Source organism: Brassica rapa, chromosome A01 (genome assembly GCF_000309985.2).
Source record: "Brassica rapa cultivar Chiifu-401-42 chromosome A01, CAAS_Brap_v3.01, whole genome shotgun sequence".
NCBI classification, from domain to species: Eukaryota; Viridiplantae; Streptophyta; class Magnoliopsida; order Brassicales; family Brassicaceae; genus Brassica; species Brassica rapa.
This window is the reverse complement of record NC_024795.2, coordinates 12827906-12846981: the sequence shown is the minus strand read 5'-3', so window position 1 is coordinate 12846981 and position 19076 is coordinate 12827906. Positions and strand designations below refer to the sequence as shown.

Sequence of the window (19076 nt, the reverse complement as noted above, 5' to 3'; positions counted from 1 at the left end):
CACCGATCTCACACTCCAGTAGCGGACGTATCCGCGGCCAACGCGCAAGCCAACGCCGCGACGCTCGAGGAGTTCAAAAAGATGTTCGCCACCTATGAGAAAAGGTCGGAAGAACAGGATAAGCTCGTGAATACCTTGACCAAACAGGTTGAAACCTTAACGGCAAGGACCCAAGCTATCCGTCCCCGCGGAACCACCAAAATCCGCGGGAAGAGGCTCGACTTCGCACCCCCACTCGATAGAGCAGGACTCGCGCGGGAACGACCTTCCGGTCAAAACCCTAGCGAGAAATCTCCCGTCGAAAAGGGGAACCCTGAAAATCTTCCGCCCCCTGCAAAGGACTCGGAGGATAACGAAGCCGAACACATTGACCTGGATCCTAGCGATGTCTCCAACGACACCGACGAGGATGTCGACAGACATCCAAGAAGGACCAGAAGCCGATCCGCTCGGGAAGGCTCCCCGTTCGAAAAACCAATGACGGAAGAAGAAGAAGTCGCCTATTGGAACGAACAAGAGGAGCTGGCCGAAAGGCAAACCGAGCTCACTCGCAGTAAACGCCGACAGGCTCGGAAATCTACTGACGAGACATCGGATATCCGCGATCTTCGCGACTACATCACTAAGACTGCGGCAGAAGTGAGAGCCGTAAAGTCTCAAATCCATCATGCTACTAGTGCTGCCCCCGAGATCGATCGACTGCTGGAAGGAGCTCGAAAGACCCCCTTTACCAGTCGCATTTCGGACATGAGGGTGTCCGATCCGGGAAAGATCAAAGTACCGAAGTACGATGGTACGGCCGATCCAAAAGCGCACCTTCAGGCTTTCCACATCGCGATGGGAAGAGCAAGACTGAAGGACGGCGAAAAAGATGCCGGCTATTGCCGCCTGTTCGTCGAAAATCTCGAAGGAGCAGCGCTCGAATGGTTCGCACGCCTTCGTCGCAACACCATCGGGAGTTTTCGACAGCTCGCATCGGAATTCCTCAAACAGTACTCTGTATTCATAGACAGGGAAACCTCCGATGTTGACCTCTGGAGTCTCTCCCAGAGGGAAGACGAACCCCTCCGCGAGTTTATCAGTCGGTTCAAGCTGATAATGTCCAGGGTCAGCGGGATAAGCGACAAAGTGGCCATCGACGCGCTGAGAAAGACGCTCTGGTACAAGTCGAAATTCAGAAAATGGATAACTCTCGACAAACCGCGAACGATCCAGGACGCCCTCCACAAAGCAACGGACTACATCATAGTCGAGGAAGAAACTAAAGTCTTATCGCAAAAACATAAGCCGGCAAGACCATCCTCGAAAGACGCAGATCCGAAGGGGAAAAGAAGAACTCTCGTAACGACAAGTACGTCCATCACGAGGGGGAAGATCTCCAAGGGGCGCATAACTATGCGATCAATTCGGATCAAGGCCGGACCACGGGCAACACATGGACTCGCAATCAAGGGTATGACGAAAACACCTTCTGCGAGTTCCACCAATCCCGAGGACACTCCACGACCAATTGCAAAGTCTTGGGAGCAAGACTGGCCGCGAAGCTACTCGCTGGAGAGCTTTCGGAAGTAACTAGCGTCAAGGATCTCATCCTCGATTCTGATCGGCCTCCAAAGACGGATAGAAATCCGCCCGCTGAAAAATCCCCTCAACGAAACCATCCTGGGGATAAACGCGGTAGGAGGCCGGATGACAAAGGGAACGATAACAATCGTCGCAGAGTCAATATGATCATCGGAGGATCACAATACTGCGGCGATACCGTGTCGGCCATCAAGGCTTACCAACGGAAGGCAGAATCAAGTGCAAATTGGCCTACATGGTCTCCTCCTCGAGACGGCCAAAGTTGCTCGATCACCTTCACAGAGGAAGAAGCCGGCGGTATCGACCAACCTCACTGCGACCCGCTCGTCATAGATCTCGTCATACAAGATTTAGAAGTCGGAAGGGTACTCGTCGACACGGGAAGCACGGTCAACGTAATCTTCCGCGACACTCTCAAGCGGATGAGTATCGAACTCGGAGAAGTAATTCCGACGCCAAAACCGCTCACGGGTTTTTCAGGCGAAGTGTCGATGACTCTCGGATCAATCCAATTGCCAGTCATGGGCAAGGAGATCATGAAAATCGTCGAATTCGCGGTAGTCGATCATCCCGCTATCTACAAAGTGATCATGGGAACCCCATGGCTCAACGCTATGCAGGCAGTTCCGTCAACCTACCACCTGGGTCTCAAGTTCCCAACGCCGAGCGGAGTCGCGGCCATCTGGGGATGCCAAAAACAGTCGCGACTATGCTTCCTCGCGGAGCATAAGTTAAGGCAAATCACGGCTTCCACAAACGGCAAACGCGCGAAGATAGATCGATCTTCAGCCAAAAGCGCCCCGGGAGAAGACGAAGTAAAATCGTCTATCAACGCAAACGCATCGGACGTCGAAGCTCGACATAAATCCGAAGCCCACGCGACAACTCAACCGGAACATCCGGAAAATAGCGTCGACCCAGCCACGATCGACACGGTCAAGGCGGACATCGCGACATCTACCGCCGAGTAAGAACACTCGCGGCATGAAACAGAACTACGAGATGGCTTGATCCTCGAAAGGGGTACGTAGGCAGCTCGTCAAAAGACGAGTTCAGCTATCCCCTCTCTAAAAAGGGGGGGGGGAGTGGGTGCGTATACTCGTATACTCCCACTTAGAAAAATCTTCATTATTGTAATCGAGTTTTTAGAAACTTCAAAAACTTTTACTACAATATACGTTGTCCTTTTTATCGAAAACGTTTACGCTTCAGTAAACACAAAAGAAACTTTCAGGACACGCCTGAAAACGTTAAGACTCTTGTCTGCGGCCCCTTCCGGCCAAAAATCGTAAAGATTATCATCTTTCAAACACACAAAAATACACGCATAATCCTCGAAATAACTGCGAGACGTCGCAAAAGTTAAAATTCGAGGACAATGCTAACAAATTGTCCGAACGCGACCACCAAAAACCTTACACCCCGTTCGTCGATTGGCCCCGACGAACACGCCAGCCGTCTTAAACAAACGCAATCCGATCACTCTTTTGATCTTTAAAAACGTCCAGCACAAGGACAAAAGCGCGCTACAACAAAAATCCGAAATTTTGGTTTAGCACTTCCAGTTGATTCTGAGAAGATGCTCGATTCGTACCATACAAGTCATATAAGCCGAGAACATATCGCGGACTTTAAATCGGTGCGAGTCAGGAAGAAATCGCAACAGGAAAAACGATAGCCGGCTAGTCACCGCACAAACCTTAACCGAAAGTAAACCTAGGTCTTGCCCTAAACCCAACGCTCTGGTCTCAAACACCTCAAGGCATGATATCTAAAAGATACGAGATCCTAAACCATGTCTCTCCGTTCGTATCTCAATGTTCTCGAAAATCGTAAAGATAAGTAAATTTTTACGAAAATCACGAACGAACCAACAGATTGAACGTCTAATCAGAACTAAATACGAGACGACAACTCATATTTACTTCAACCTTACTATGGAAAATTCGAAACAAAACATTTATCATATAAATAAACCGCGTAAAGCGGCAAGGGATTCAAAGCCACCAACGGCCAGTCCCGGTAAATACAAATACGGCCATCTAGGCCTAAACGAAATCCAAATTCAAAGGGCCACACTCGGCCGAAAACAGATAAAAGGATAACTGATTCATCCCTCATAATCCAAAGTCAAAGTCCCCGGACAACGAAGCACCAAACGCATCCGCGGGACGATCCACTTCCTCGCCACCATCGGGAAAACCGGTCGGAACCTCCTCGGTATCAGGGGAAACCGGGATGGAATCCCAGAACCCTTGAATCCTCTCGTCAATCGGAGGGATAAGCGCCTCAGCATGGGCACGGTCACTCATCCCACTCTTAATCAAGCTCATTTCCTCTTCAAACACATAGTCGTCGGCTCGCGTCCTCCAAAGACTTCCGACCGAACCGCGGCACTCGCGAAAATCACCCACCGAGGTAAAGGCATTCTTGAGGTTCCCGTACTCAACCTGGAACTGCGATGCACGAGTCTTCATCACCTCGACGATTTCTCTTTTGCCTTTCCTCTCCGCTTTACGAACAGCCCGCGAATGATCACGAGTAAGCTGCGCCTCTCGCCTTGCACGCGAGCGAGATCCCGCTCCGCTTTCTCCGCCTTGAAGCGGTAGACCATGGCTTCTCTATGGCCCGCCTCAATGGCCGAGCCCAGCAAGCTCAGGCCCTGCAAAATCGATTGGCATGTTATAAATATATACATAGGACAATCACCAAAAAATTCTCAAAAAAAAAACTAACCCATTGATGATGCGAGATCCTTCCGCAACGACTCTCGGCCTCGCCGATTCTTTCGTAGGAGGAGGAGCATCGAAACCCGATGGCAGCCCAGCAAAGAAATCATCGAAATCCGGAATAGGGGCCTCGCTCGAACCGCTCCCGTCGCCGTAAGCAAGGTTCGGATCCCATCCTGGAAGCATAGAGTCATCCATCGAAAACTCTATGTCGCCAAGATCGACATCTTTTCCCTTCCAAGAGCTCGACTCCGGCGCAGCTGTCGGAGCTTCGACGGGATTCTGGTCGTCGGGTTTGGAGTCGCTTCCCGTGTCCAAAGCAGGACCGGGTTGCACGAATCTCAGTGCCTTCCGAACCCTCTTCGGCGTAAAAGAATTCCAGAAGAAGGGACCGTTCCTGAGAAGATCCCTCACCGAAATGATGTCCTCGGGGAATGGAGCAAGAGGGTTGATGGAATGGAATGCAACTCTCTTCGACGGATGCAGCGTCTATACGGACAAAAAAAAAGAACTTCTTCCACGGGTTGAAGTTCGAAATAAACTTCTTAACCACTGACATAAATTTACGAGGGACCAACCTATGCTTATCCGTATCCCTGACAAGTTGAAGCCTCAAAAGCGCTTCATAATGATCGACGGAAAGGGAAAGGCCGTGCTCGTAACTTAGGATCAGGATCCCAATAAGGTGCTGAATGGCAAGGGGTGTCAACTGACTTATCGCAACTTCGAAACGGTCCAACACTCGGACGAGAATTTCGGGTATGGGGAACCAGAGGCGACAACGCACTACGAACGCCTCATAACAAGTAAAGTAACCCTCCGGGGGATTGTTAGCACATTCCCCGCGGCAGGGAACCCGGAATTCCACAGCATCCGGGATGTGGTAGAACGATCGCATCGTCGCGAGAAACTCGTCAGTAGTCCTGCTCGCATCCTCTTCCTCGACTCCACGATGGACCAGGACCGGGAACGGCTTCTCCTTGGGAGGAGTCAACGAGCCATAATGAGCAACCCACCATGCCTCGTTCTCGGCAGGATGCACCGAGTGAGGCACGAACTCCATCTTCGGAACGACGAGCTCTTCATAAGGACTCGCGGACGAAGACACTTTTTTCGCAATCTTTTTCTTGCTCGACATCTTTACACTTCTCTTGAGAGAATAGAGGAAAAGGGTGGAGAGAAAGATAGAAAGTTCTTTTTGAAAGATCTTAGAGAAAAACAAGAAAGTGAAAAAATTATGGAACAAGTTACCTCTCTTCTTATAAGACATGAGGATTTACTATTCAAGCTCGGACTTTCGGATATTAATTCCATCCATCACGCTTAACTTGCCAAACATGCCTAACCGCACGCTAGGATCCTACGATACATGATCCTAACGGGTTGGGGGGCTAACTGTTGGGGTCAAAAATGGTTACGACGGAATTACCACCCGAAAATCCTCGTAGATCGTATTTCCGAAAGAGTTAGTAAAAGAAGAGACGTAATTATCGTAAAAATAACAGATACGAGGTTTTTACGAAGAAGTATCCTTTGGGATTCAAACCGAACAAACCAAGCTCGGTCGCTACGTAGCGACCGAGCTCAGCCAATCTCGGTCGCTACGTAGCGACCGAGCGCTCGTCCCGCTTGGTCGCTACGTAGCGACCGAGCTCAGTCAAGCTCGGTCACTACGTAGCGACCGAGCGATCGTCCCGCTCAGTCGCTACGTAGCGACCGAGCTCGAGCCAAAGCTCGGTCGCTACGTAGCGACCGAGCATCGTGCCGCTCGGTCGCTACGTAGCGACCGAGCTCAAGCCAAAGCTCGGTCGCTACGTAGCGACCGAGCACTCGTCTCACTCGGTCGCTACGTAGCGACCGGGCTCGAGCCAAAGTTCGGTCGCTGTGTAGCGATTGAACCTTTCCGAACATCGATACGACACCAGTCCATGCATTCTCGTCAAACCTTCGAATGCTATCTCCCGAAGACCGTAGCAAGCTCAGTCCATGTTTCCCGCTATCCTAATTCATCGATCAAACTTCGCGGATTAGAAACCGCGGAAAACTCGTAGTAAACGTGTCGAGTCGGAAAACGGCCCAAAGGGACCTAAAACACGATTCGAAGCCCATCCTACGATTTTCCTAACCAAAAGCCCGTAAACCACAGCATGGTTTACGCTTGGCCCACGAAGAAGGATAAATGTCAAGTTTCCGCGGATAAATACGGAAGTTTTGAAGATAATTATGAAGAACGGGAAAAATGGAAAATCTCCATTTTATGCTATGACGGCTTAAGGGCAGAAGAGTAAAAGCGTAAACCGACCTTGGAGCTAGTATATAAGGAGTCCTAGGCGAGGAGCAGAGGAAAAGAACTTTTTCAGAGCAAACTTAGCACTTAGAGCAATTTAGGCAATTTTCCGTTTTTGTTATTTCGAGCTGCGACTCAATTAGGTTTAGCCGTCTTAGGGTTGCTAGAACTAGGAATCTCGCCGACAGCTCTCGAGCCCAGGCTTATACCTTGTTGTAACGCTCATACGCAGATTCGGAATAAGATCTACTTTGCTCTCTTTTCGATTTCTTATTTTTATCGTTGTTATTCTCGTGTTCTGATTGCTTGACGTGTGGTAATTAACAGATATCCGGGTCCTCTGGGAAACTAGGGTTTTCTTAGTTTCCTTATTTAAACGGAAATCGACAGTGTGAATTTCGGTTCCCACAATACATTTTCGTACTTCCGGGATGGATACTAAGTAACGAGTGATGCACCGACTTCAAAATCTCATCTCGTAGCCCTTCCCCCTGTGGTACTGATATCCTCCCATTAAGTAAAAGTGTACCATCTGCCGCCACATGATAGCCGCTTGGGTTTGGACCTTCTTGAATCTTGACCTCCTTAATAATTTTCTTTAACTTTTCATCACGTTGTTGCTCCTGTCTGATCCGTGCGAGTAAACCCGCCTGGTTTACTGCATGCATGCCTAATGGCTCACTTGGCTCTCCTTCAATTGCCCATAATGTCATCAACTTAAGTTCATTCGATAAAGCTTCCACATCCTTTCCAACATCGGACGCCAACTTTCTACGACTTAGTGCATCTGCGACAACATTGGCTTTGCCTGGATGATATTGAATTTTCAGGTCGTAATCCGCCACAAACTCCATCCATCGCCTTTGTCGGAGGTTCAGATCAGGCTGAGTGAACAAGTACTTGAGACTCTTATGATCTGTGAATACTTCCACGACTTCTCAATATAAGTAGGATCTCCAAATCCTTAACGCAAACACCACTGCCGCCATTTCTAAGTCGTGCGTTGGGTAGTTCTCTTCATGCTTCCTGAGTTGCCTTGATGCATAAGCAATGACTTTGCCTTCTTGCATCAACACACAACCCAACCCAACCCTAGAAGCATCTGCGTACACAGTGTAAGGTTTACCTTGTTCAGGTAATGCCAATACCGGTGTTGTGGTCAAAGCTTTCTTCAGTCTCTGAAATGCTTCATCTGGTTCTTTTCCCCAGATGAATGGAACTCCTTTTCCGGTCAACTTCGTCAGAGGCTTAGCGATCGAAGAAAAGTCTTTGACAAACTTCAGATAATACCCGGCTAACCCGAGGAAACTCCTCACCTCGGTTACCATTGATGGCCTTTGCCATTCCTCGATGGCTTTCACCTTTTCCGAATCTACAGAAACTCCTTCTCCAGACACCCGGTGCCCCAAGAACCCGATCTCTCTTTTCCAGAAAGAACACTTGCTGAACTTGGCATATAGCTTCTGGTCTCTTAACCGTTCCAACACTAGCTTCAAGTGTGCTTTGTGCTCTGCCTCTGTCTTGGAATATATTAAAATGTCATCGATGAAGATTATTACGAACTTGTCGAGATAATCGTGAAAGACTTCATTCATCAATCTCATGAAGGCCGCCGGTGCATTAGTAAGGCCAAAAGGCATTACTACGAACTCGTATTGTCCATAACGAGTTCTAAATGCAGTCTTCATAACATCACCTTCTGAAATTGGAATCTGATGATAGCCCGACGCCAAGTCGATCTTTGAAAACCAACTTGCTTTCCTTAGCTGATCCAACAACTCGTCTATCCTCGGAAGGGGATACTTATCTTTGATGGTGATATTGTTGATTCCTCGATAATCAATGCAAAGCCGCATGCTACCATCTTTCTTCTTGACAAATAAGACCGGAGCTCCCCATGGTGAAGAGCTAGGTCTTATGAAACCTTTGTCCATTAAATCTTCAAGTTGTTTCTTCAACTCTGCTAACTCTGCAGGTGCCATGCGGTAAGGAGCCTTTGCTATCGGCTTAGCTCCAGGTTCCAAGTTAATTGTGAAAGGGTTACTCCGAGGTGGAGGTAACTCTTTTAACGCTGCAAACACATCCTCAAACTCTTGTACTACCGCAATATCCGTAATTTTAACTTCATTGCTAACGGGTCCTTCACTAGCAGTTACTGTTACCAGATACGCTTCTCCATCCTTAAGCAAATCTTCCACTCTCAAGGCAGCTACTAAAGACACAGACTTGCTTGGACTGATCCCGTAGAATACTATTTGCCGTTGCCCGTTCTCTTTGAACAAAATACGACCTTTCTCACAATCTAATTGAGCCCGATAGCCTGATAACCAATCCATGCCCAGAATAACCTCATATCCCTTTAAGGGCACCACCAACAAATCTGCCACAAACATCTTCTCGCAAATGACTAACGGAACTCTTCTGAGGCACTCTTTTGCTTGTAGGGTTTGGTCTCCGGGAGTTATCACAGCCACATCCATCCTGTCAATCACAAATGATCTCACAAACTCGGCAGCTACCTCAGGGGTCACAAAGCTATGTGTTGCCCCCGAGTCGAACAATACATGTGTGGGACGCCCCGCAACATGTAAAGTTCCTGCCACAACATCCATATGTATCAACAACATAAAAATTATCCAACAGAAATTAATCAAATCATCACAAGCAATCACTCAACACAAAATCAATCTAGTAAAGTTAAAGAACCCAAATACCTGTGATGGGACCCTTAGATGGGCCTGGAGGTTTAGTATCCTCTAGTTCTAAAGCGTAAACTCTACCTCCTATAGCTTGCCTTTTTGGCGCTGGTGCGATTGCAGGTGGAGCCGGGGGAGGATGGACACTGATTGGCGTAGCTGGGATAGGACGATTGACATTTGTAGAGATGTGTCCTTTCTTTCCACACGTGTAGCATGTAGGATTGTAGGAGTTTGACTGAAAGGATCCAGGTTTCTTTCCGAAGCATTCACTCGACTTATGGCCTATCTTGCCACAGTTAAAGCATTTTCCTGTGAATAGAGATCGTCGAGTTGGCCCCCCTGATTCCTTTTCCTTATCTTTACCCTTAAATGATCTTTGATTTCCACCATACTTTCCCTCTTGATGCTGCTTGGACTTTTTACTTGCCGCCTTCTCAGCTTCTAATCCGATCTCCACATTCACAGCCTTTTCCACTAGCTCGGTGAGACTCTCGTAGTTCCCGACTGCCAGTCTATTTTCCAACTCTGGTTATAAACCAAACATAAAGTTGGATATCATGGTTTCTTCATCATCTTGTCCTCGCAGCACGTGTCGTCGCAGTCCCATGAACTCCGATTCATATTCTCTAACTGTCTTGTCTCCTTGTACTAGGTTAGCAAACTGGCGTTGAAGCCTTCGCTTGGACTCCGGGGTGAAATACTTGCGTTCAAATTCCTTTTTGAATGCCGCCCAAGTGGTTACCAGATGTCCTACTTGGCGATCCCTACTTTCCCACCATTCTGCCGCATCTTTTTCTAAGTAATACACCGCCATCTTTTTCTTAGACTCTTCAGAACACGTCAGGGTCTCAAAGTTTTTCTCCATAGTTCGAAGCCACTGGTCAGCTTCAAATGGGTCTTTTCCTCCTTCAAAATGTGGTGTCTTCATGTTCTTCATGGCAGTTATCAATGGTAACATCGGTGTAGCCACTGTAGGTTGTGGTGGTACGAGTGGCTGAGGTTGCACCTGAGGTTGTTGCAGTGACCTCGCTATCACGTCATGAAGCATCTTCAGAGTGTGCTCCATTCCTATTCCTTGTTGTGGTTGATCATGAACTGCTTGTTCAATTGGGTTGTTCCCCCTTATTGGTCTTGGTCCTTGGACACTTGACTCACTATCATCTGTTTCTGGTCTTTCCATTACACTACGGTTCGGTGGAAAGTGTTCTTCTTGTGGCCTCGACTGGTCGTGCCCAAAAAGATTGTCGTTTCCCACTATGTTTTCTTCGCTGAACTCCTGGTTGGTGTGTGCTAATGTTTGCACTCTTACGTCGGATTCATATCCCAGCCCTCTTCTTCTTGAGATTCTTCCTGTACCCATCATCCAATCCTGTCCCCCTTCACTCCTTCCCCTTCTTGCCATCTACAATCCACAAACAAGGAATTTCCTATTTAGAAAAAAATAATTAGAGCGGAACTCTGCTGGTTTCCTAATACATCTTTTGCGACACATTTGACTCGATAAAACACGAAAAATGTGTGATTGACCGCATGATCTAAACCATGCTCTGATACCACCTATGTAACACCCCCGAACCATTTAAGACATCGGTCAGTCAGTCGGGCAACAATCAAACAAGAACATGCCCGAACGACCTTCCTCTGCTAAGTCCGGAAGTGTCACAACGGGTTTAGAATAGACTTTCCAAGTCACAAAACATAATTCTGTAACCCAGAATATCCATTCAAAACTCGTTTCCTCTAATCTTCGGCCTGAGGCTTTGCAACCCGTACCGAGTCATAGAGTTGTGTTAGGTTGGACTAACCTAATATCAGATTCAACACGTCACGAATATTAAACATACTTTATTCCATATATATAAAACATGAAGTTCACGAGCCCAAAATATTATACATATGGTCCATGGACGCAGTCGAAAGTAAAACATACATTCATATATCTTGAAAACGAGTCTTTAGCAAAAGATGTCCAATCTACACCAGCTCCTACAGTTCCGCGAGTGCTACGGTCTTTTCTACTGGTCACCTGCAAAAAAAGGATGTGAGGAGTGAGTGAACTAGTTTCACTCAGTGAGCCAGGGTTCCCTATCTAGCATATATAACTACCCGTCATTCTAAACCCAACCCCAAACACAAGCAAGACGGGTAGTTCAACAATCAGTATTCAAGATCATAAAGCAATACCGATTTAAGCAATAAAGCTTTAAACCATATTAAATCAAAACACTATTTATGAGTGTCATTTCAATAAACCATATACATGTACTCCTAGGGCCCAACAGAATCACTCTTCCTCCACATAAGGGACACCGGCAATCCCTTCACTATTACACCACACAGGCGTAGGCGCTCGAGAATCGCCCGGTCACGGTCCTCAATCGGAATCGCCGTGCCCCGGTCCTCTATCGGACTCGCCGGGGGCTGTCACATCCACGTGTGACACCCGGCCTTGGTGATCAAGCCAAGTTAAACCGAGCCCACCACTTTCCGGACCACGACCGGCTTAGTGGTACCATTTGAGGAAGCAATGACCTGCAACTACTACTAGAACCACCACGAGGTTCTCACACAACAATACCAACACGAGGTACCCACTATAACAACATATAATAATTACACAATCGCAATAATCCGGGTGCTTAGACTAGTCTTGCTATCCACTTAGCCTAGACATCGTCTCATGCCTCGGATCCACAAACTGACACCTAGCCCGGTCCGGCTATCCTAGCTCGGAAACCGTCTCCGATGTCAGGAGCCTGCATTAAAAATTTGTTAACAAACAATTAACCGTGACTCACAGTGATTAGCCGATGTGGCTTGACTGCTTGTTTCCGGATGTTGACCAAACCCTTTTTATTCTCTTCAAATCTTCGTCTTGATTCCGTACCGTTAATCCCGTAATCTTGTAATTTAATACGTCTTGCTTCTCCAAACAACTCTCTAAATTTATTTATTTTCTTTTTCTTCTTTTCTTTAATTTTTCCTCTCTACTCTTCTTTGCTTCCTTCTCTCTCTTGATCACGTTCAGTTTTCTGAAATGGAGAAAGTCCATCTCCTTTTATAGCCAACTTTGATGTGTAATATGGTGACAGTTGTCACACTCTCCATTTGGCCATATTAAAAATAATATGACTAAGCCTTGGTGCATCATTCTCTCCAAGCCACGTTTAGATCATAACTATGTTTCAAGGCATTACATGTTTCTTCTATGATCAGGCCACGTACTCATTAAAAATGAGTTATCAGTTGACTCTTTTCTTGCTTCTTTCTTTTAACACGTATGCATGCATTTGTGCATGAATATCAAATTAGCCACCACCTTCTCTTCTTCCTCCTTGACACGTCTTCTTTATCTTTTTTTTTTCTTTTTCTTTTTTTTTATTAGATGGGATATTACACACTCAAATTTCCAGATACATTGCTGATCCTTCGTGTTCTTCGTCACGATCTCTCTCCAACTCTACCCAGAAATCACTTTCCCCAATTTGACTTTTTAGGGTTCATCGTCACTTATATATCTATTTTAAAGCAGACATAAGGTGAATCTCGGGTCCTGTCATGGATCCCCATTGATTAGCTCAATTAGGTTTACATATGGTCTGCTTTGATAAGAAATTTGTTTACGCTTGGTTCAAGTAGATTAACCGACAATTTCATCGGTATGGAAATGTAGGTTTCGAACTTTATGTTTAGGTGTAATAAAGTTTACAACTTTCAATTTGGGGGATACAAGATGATGACCAAAGTCTCTGTGGATACGGTGCTGTACAATAGTTTTGAGGGGAGAATAGAACGTCACCCCAAATAGAAGCAATGCTTGATCAAGTTCTTGAGGAGCAGAAACTGACTGTGGATTTTAGTGGGAAGATAGATGTTGTATACACCAATCTAATTGAAACTTTTGAAGCCCCCAGCACCCATGTGAAGAAGTTGTAGACTCAATTGGGTCAGACTAGTGAAGCTGTAAGGAGACACGTAGCGCTGATTAAAGGAAAATGTGAAGCTGAACAGATGCACCACGTGAGCGACATTATAGATGATGACTTTTGGCAAGTGGCAAGAAGGCAATTTTCAAATCGAAAGTTCTATGTCGATAGTTGGTGCACACTAGTGTCACTCGACACTATCCTTGGAGCACCGATCGACACCCTTTAAAGAATCCTTGTGACAAGGAAAGCATCGGTCGATACTTGATAGACGTCGATCAACACCTGTCTGCCTTTTGACATATTATACCCAATTACCGAGCATCGATCGACACCGGTTGTACGTCGATCGACATTCGTCTTAGTCGGAGTCCTCCAGAGTATGATGCACCAGAGCCCGATCCAGAGATGAGTGGCCCCCACTTATCACCAATTGGACTGCGATGATGGAAGAATCATCAATGCGTCAAAGGGAGATATATAAGAGATACTCGAGATGGCAGATTGTGTGAGAGGTCATTATCTGAGTTTACCACAGTATGAAAGATGTTTTCAGATGCCCAGAGTTCATCATGACCCTCCTTATGAGGCAGAACATGCGACATACATGAAAGATCAAGTTGAAGAGATGGTTGCTGAAGTTTATACAGCTCAAGAGAGGATGTTTGATGATTTCTGTAGAAAGCTGGATGCAACTTATTATCCTCTCAACAACAATATTGGATGGTTGAGCAAATTTATGGAAGAACTGGCTGAAAGTGGATTACACTCATTCCATTATCATAGACAACAAAAACAGATAACCAAAAGAGAATAAGCAATCAAAAGCTTTATTGGTACCTGGTTTGAGATTAGCAAAGAAGATGTTGTTACTTGTTTCTTAACAAGTTCTCAATTATCTCCATAGAAGCGAAAAACCTCCAAAATTTCAAAGTAAAGATTATAAAAAGCGTTTCATGGGAGGAAACCCATAGAAAGCTTTAAATTTGTTTTTATTTTCATTTATTACTAATTTTCTTCTTTTACTTATTTCATGTAAAAAAAGATCCAAGGAAGAATAGGTCTACACCACATGTTCAATGTCGATCGACAGTACTCACAAGTATCAACCCCCACTTTAATGGGTCGATTGACCCTCATAACAGAAGGAATATATGACCAATTGTCGTTGTTAAACTTTTACTTATGATTTATTTATTCACCAATATTAGATTGTATAACACTGGAGACAATGTTATTTTAAGTTTGGGGAGTTAGTTATGTTTTATTTTTATTTTTAATGTTAGATTTATTCAGTTTTATAGAGTTAAGAAAGGGATGATGAACTTTTTTTTATCTTAGTTATTATCCAACCACTCTCAAGCACCATTCTTGAATTTACTGACTGCAGGGTGTACTGAATGGAAAGACCAAAATGGATCACCTGAACAATCACTTGTTTTGAGGCTTGTTATACATTTGATCGAATTCCTCCTCCAAGTCTGCAAGATAAAAGTTTGTGTGTTTCTGATTCTCCTCTCACCTCTCTTCGGCATCTAAGAAATTATTCAGATGATTTACTGAGATTTAGAGGTATAGGAAAATTTCCATCAACCCCATTATCTTCTTCAATGGAATGATCACACAAAGCTGGAAGAGAAGGATAGAAAAAATTCACATGATCCCATTATTCGCCTACACTTTGCAGAAACAGAAAGCGAGATGAAAAGAGAATGAAAAAGATTCAGAGAATAGAAAAGAGAGAAAAAAATGATCAGAGAAGACTACTTGAGTGTTCAGACACTTGCTTGAGTAAAATTCCATGTGTTCAGTGATCGATACTCCCAAAATTTAACCTACAGATTTATTTGCAGAAATGAGGTCAGTAGAAGGGTATGTCAGACGTTATTAGTGGAGTTGTGTGCTGGAATGGTATGGTTGCTAAGCTAGGTTTTAGTACATGGAAGGGTTTCTCAGGTTGGCACTGATTTGATGTGGCTTACAACATTGCCGATGTGAAGGTATTAGTTGAAAAGATATGTGAGTCCCTGCGATTTATATCCTCTTTCACAAGCCTATTCTATGTTTTGCTTAAGAGGAAGAAAATGATAAGTCTAAGGGAGGATATACTATAGAGTTTTCCAGTTTTGGCCATAATATAAGTCTTTTTAGAGTCTTTATATTATGTTTGAAGTCTGTTTTAAAGTCTTTTCAAGCTCAAGCATGTTTTGGAGTATGTGGATATTACAGAGTATTTTAGAGCTTAAGGATGAGGAAACTCGTAGATGCTCATGAAATAAGAATTCAAAGCCGAGATTTGGAAGAAGTGTTGATTGACACATCTTCCTTGGTGTCACTCAACACCCGCGCGAGTATCCGGGTCCGACTTGATTCAAGAAGGATTTAAGCCCAGAAGTCTCACATATTACAAGATTGTCCGGGCCGATTTTATACTTAATATTTAATGTTTTTGCCATTGTTTAGGCAACACACCACCTTACACATATTTACACATGTACAAAGCTTTTTAGTATTCCTAGAAGTTTTTGGAGAGAAGATCAAAGCCTCCTTGAGATATATTTTTTGGAACTCAAGTATTTCTTACTCTATATATTTGTGCAATTTATTCAGTCATTCTTTATGCTTTGCTTAATTATGTCTGAGTAATCGTCCTGTTAGATTTATGGTTTTATTTGGGTTTTGATGGAGTACTGATGCATAGAAATGCTAGGGTGGTTTTATAGAATCCTTCACGTAATTGATCTAACTACTTGAAATTCTAGAGTAGATAACTAGAATCCTGAACTTAGGATAAAATACAACTGCGAAAGTGAGTTTTTTACCTGATAATAATTCTACTGAAATAGGTTGTTAGGCGCATGCGAGAGCTGGTTTAACTAATCTAATGAACATATCGATCATATCGTTAATGCTTGTTTAAAGACGTATCGATAGACACTATGTCGTATTGATCGACACTCGTTCCTTATTCACATGCGAGAGTTAGATTATAAGATTAAAAATCTGATTAGACTCGCAGCGAATGCTGGGTATCTAAATATTGCATTCGAGTTTTAGGATGGTACATCACACACCCTTAGCATCTATAACTAAAAATTATTATTGCATGAAACCCTAAATCTAGCTTTCAACTCATGTATCTTACAACTATTATTCTACTTGTTTACTGCTTTTTTTCTGATTTAATAATTACTTGCCTAACTTAATCTTGATTCTATATTTTATTGTGTGTCCAGGCTCCTTGTGGATTCGATCCCACATTACTGTAATTGATCTTTTATTTGAGAGAGAAAGTTTCTCTAAAGGTAATTTGAGAAATATCACTCCACCATAATCCTTCTAACCAATGATTCGATCTCCACCTAAAACTCACTCACTATGATTGCAATCTTCTAGACCGAATAGCGACTCCAGGCTCCAAACTGAATAATGTTGCATTCGTCATCTGCTCAGCAAAAAGCGGCCAAGAAATCATGGGAACACCCCAAGTGACACTCTCGAGAATCGAGTTGCAACCCCAATAAATTAAAAAAAAATACCAACGGCTGGATGACCTAGGATCTTAGCTTGTGGTGCCCACAAAGACACCATGAGGCCTCTATCGAGAGTCCAGCCAATGAACTCTTCCGGTAGATAATTTGGTGTACCATCTCATATTTTACTACTATTAACTGATGTATAAGTACTGCTAGCTACAGCATCTTTCTGGTGGTGGACAATCCAAATACATCATTGTTGACTCAACTCCAGCCCCCATGCCAACTTGGTTAGTTTTTTAGCCAAGAGAGAGCCTCCATTTTCAAATGAGATGTAAATTACCGACTCGTCTGTTTTGTAAGTTTAACGAATCTTAAACTGGATGGCTGGTATTCGATGGATCAACAAGCCCATAACATAGGACCAATAGGATAAATCGGTACAAGAGAGATCGTGCCTAATAGCTTTGAGTCTTAAAGAGATTTCAAGGTTTTGGTCTCCATATTATCCCATATTCACGATAATACCATCAACTGTCAGGTATACTAAACTGAGTGGAACACATACCTGGTACAACTGGCTGGACAGTTCAAAACATATATCAAACTATCCTTGAACTGAAGAGGTTCGCATTCCAGCACAACTAAGGGGTTCTTCTTGACTATGTGCTTGTCAGTGACGTCTTGTTCAAACGCTAGATAATACATCAGCAATGCGAGTATTCGCGCGTTTGAAGCTATGAAGACAAAAGTCAACATATTGAACTCGTGACCTAGTGGTAAGGCATTGGAGCTTGACAAATCAATGATCAGAGCCATTAATTTGTGTTGCAACAGTCTTTATTCGGACGGATGGAACTGTCGCATGCAACATGGTCAAGTTCTTTTGCCCAATAAGGGCTGATGGGTTCACTAAGCCGGAGATTTCCGTAGAAGGGAGGCTGATGATGTCAACAAGGGTCACGTGACTCACGTCGGCCCGGTGAGTTGAGAAAATGGGACTGAGCGCATGCTGCATCGGCTTCAAGGGCGAAGATGGTGACATTGAAGCTGTCGGATCCAGCTAAGCGTTTTCCAAGTTCGATCACCGTAATGACGTGGCCCATTCCTGGGTTGGCTAATATGGCCGCGTGAAGTTTTGTGTTGTGCATTTTCTTTGACTTGTATTCCCACACCTTTTAACTTCATTATACAACTAACCATATAAATATAATCACTAGGGATCCCTCTAGCTTTCTGGATGTGATTAGTTGTATAATGGGGTATAAGGTGTGAGAATATAAGCTCCCTCTCACATCGAGAAGGGACAATCCACTTATAACCAATTGGTTTTAAGTTGAAAGCCCATAATAAATACGAGTTTAACTTGGTATCAGAACCCAAACACACCCTAACCAACTGAACTGAAATCGATCTGATCCATCGAAAGAGGCCTGCTCAATCTTAAATCGACCGAGCTGAATTGTATGGGGTCTTATTGAACTGAATTCTAGACTGGAATATATTGTCAAGATTAATGGTTATAAGAAACATTATCTCTATGGAGGATGTGAGAATACATGCTTTCACATCGGAAGTGACATTTCCACTTATCACCAATTGATTTTAAGGTTGTAGTCTATGATGAGTCCGAATTTAACAAAAGGTGCTAAGAAAAGTGGAAATAAGACGAAAGAAAAACAATATCTCTAGAACAAAATTTTCATTCATTAAAGTTGTTGAATTTTTTTCTAGTTTACTGTTTGTTTCACATTTCTTAATTGGTTGAAATGAGAATAAATCAGCTAAAATAATTTCGTCTTTTTATTTGACTTTAATCATCAATCAGAGCAAAAAAAAAAAAGAAGTTAACAATACAACACATTTATATATGTTTAGAAGAAAAAGGTTTCTTATTCTCCTTCGTTTTTTGCCTCCTCTCTGATCTCGCTCTTTGATTGAAAAAAATATAACGTTTTTTTTGTCATCTTTTTGGTGTGGCTGAGCAAATATTATTCATAATTCAATTTTTTGACTCGACCAAAGAGGGACACTGGTCTGCAATCAATTGCCAGGTCGTCTGGCTCAAAGCACATGGTTACACCTAATTATTTATTTCATACATTAATACAATATTCTATGAGTGATAAATTGATTGAAGTACTATATGTTTTATTTTAGCCAATATACATTTACCATACGGATTCAAATACTTCAGAGACCAGTCGCTGTATAGTTTTGTTTTAACCGAAAAATTTAAATCCGGATCTATTAAAAATAGATCTAGTTTCTGGGTAGAAAATGCACGGATGGATCATTTTCCGAGTATCCAAATAAGCTATAAGCAATTAATCCATATTCGTGTGGTTACAAATAAAACTAATAATTTTGCATTT

The 19076-nt window shown here is 43.8% G+C and overlaps 1 protein-coding gene and 1 pseudogene across 1 annotated transcript; both read right to left on the bottom strand.

The window, feature by feature from the left end:
- Window positions 1–9793: 9793 nt before the first annotated feature.
- LOC117134257 lies at window positions 9794–11319 on the bottom strand. The gene is made up of 2 exons (XM_033292381.1): window positions 11230–11319; window positions 9794–10701 (listed from the first exon to the last, which is right to left on the bottom strand). Exons 1-2 carry the CDS (start codon window positions 11233–11235, stop codon window positions 9829–9831), a joined length of 879 nt encoding a protein of 292 aa, XP_033148272.1. The 5' UTR covers window positions 11236–11319; the 3' UTR covers window positions 9794–9828.
- Window positions 11132–17878, bottom strand: LOC103833336 (annotated as a pseudogene).
- Window positions 17879–19076: the final 1198 nt, after the last annotated feature.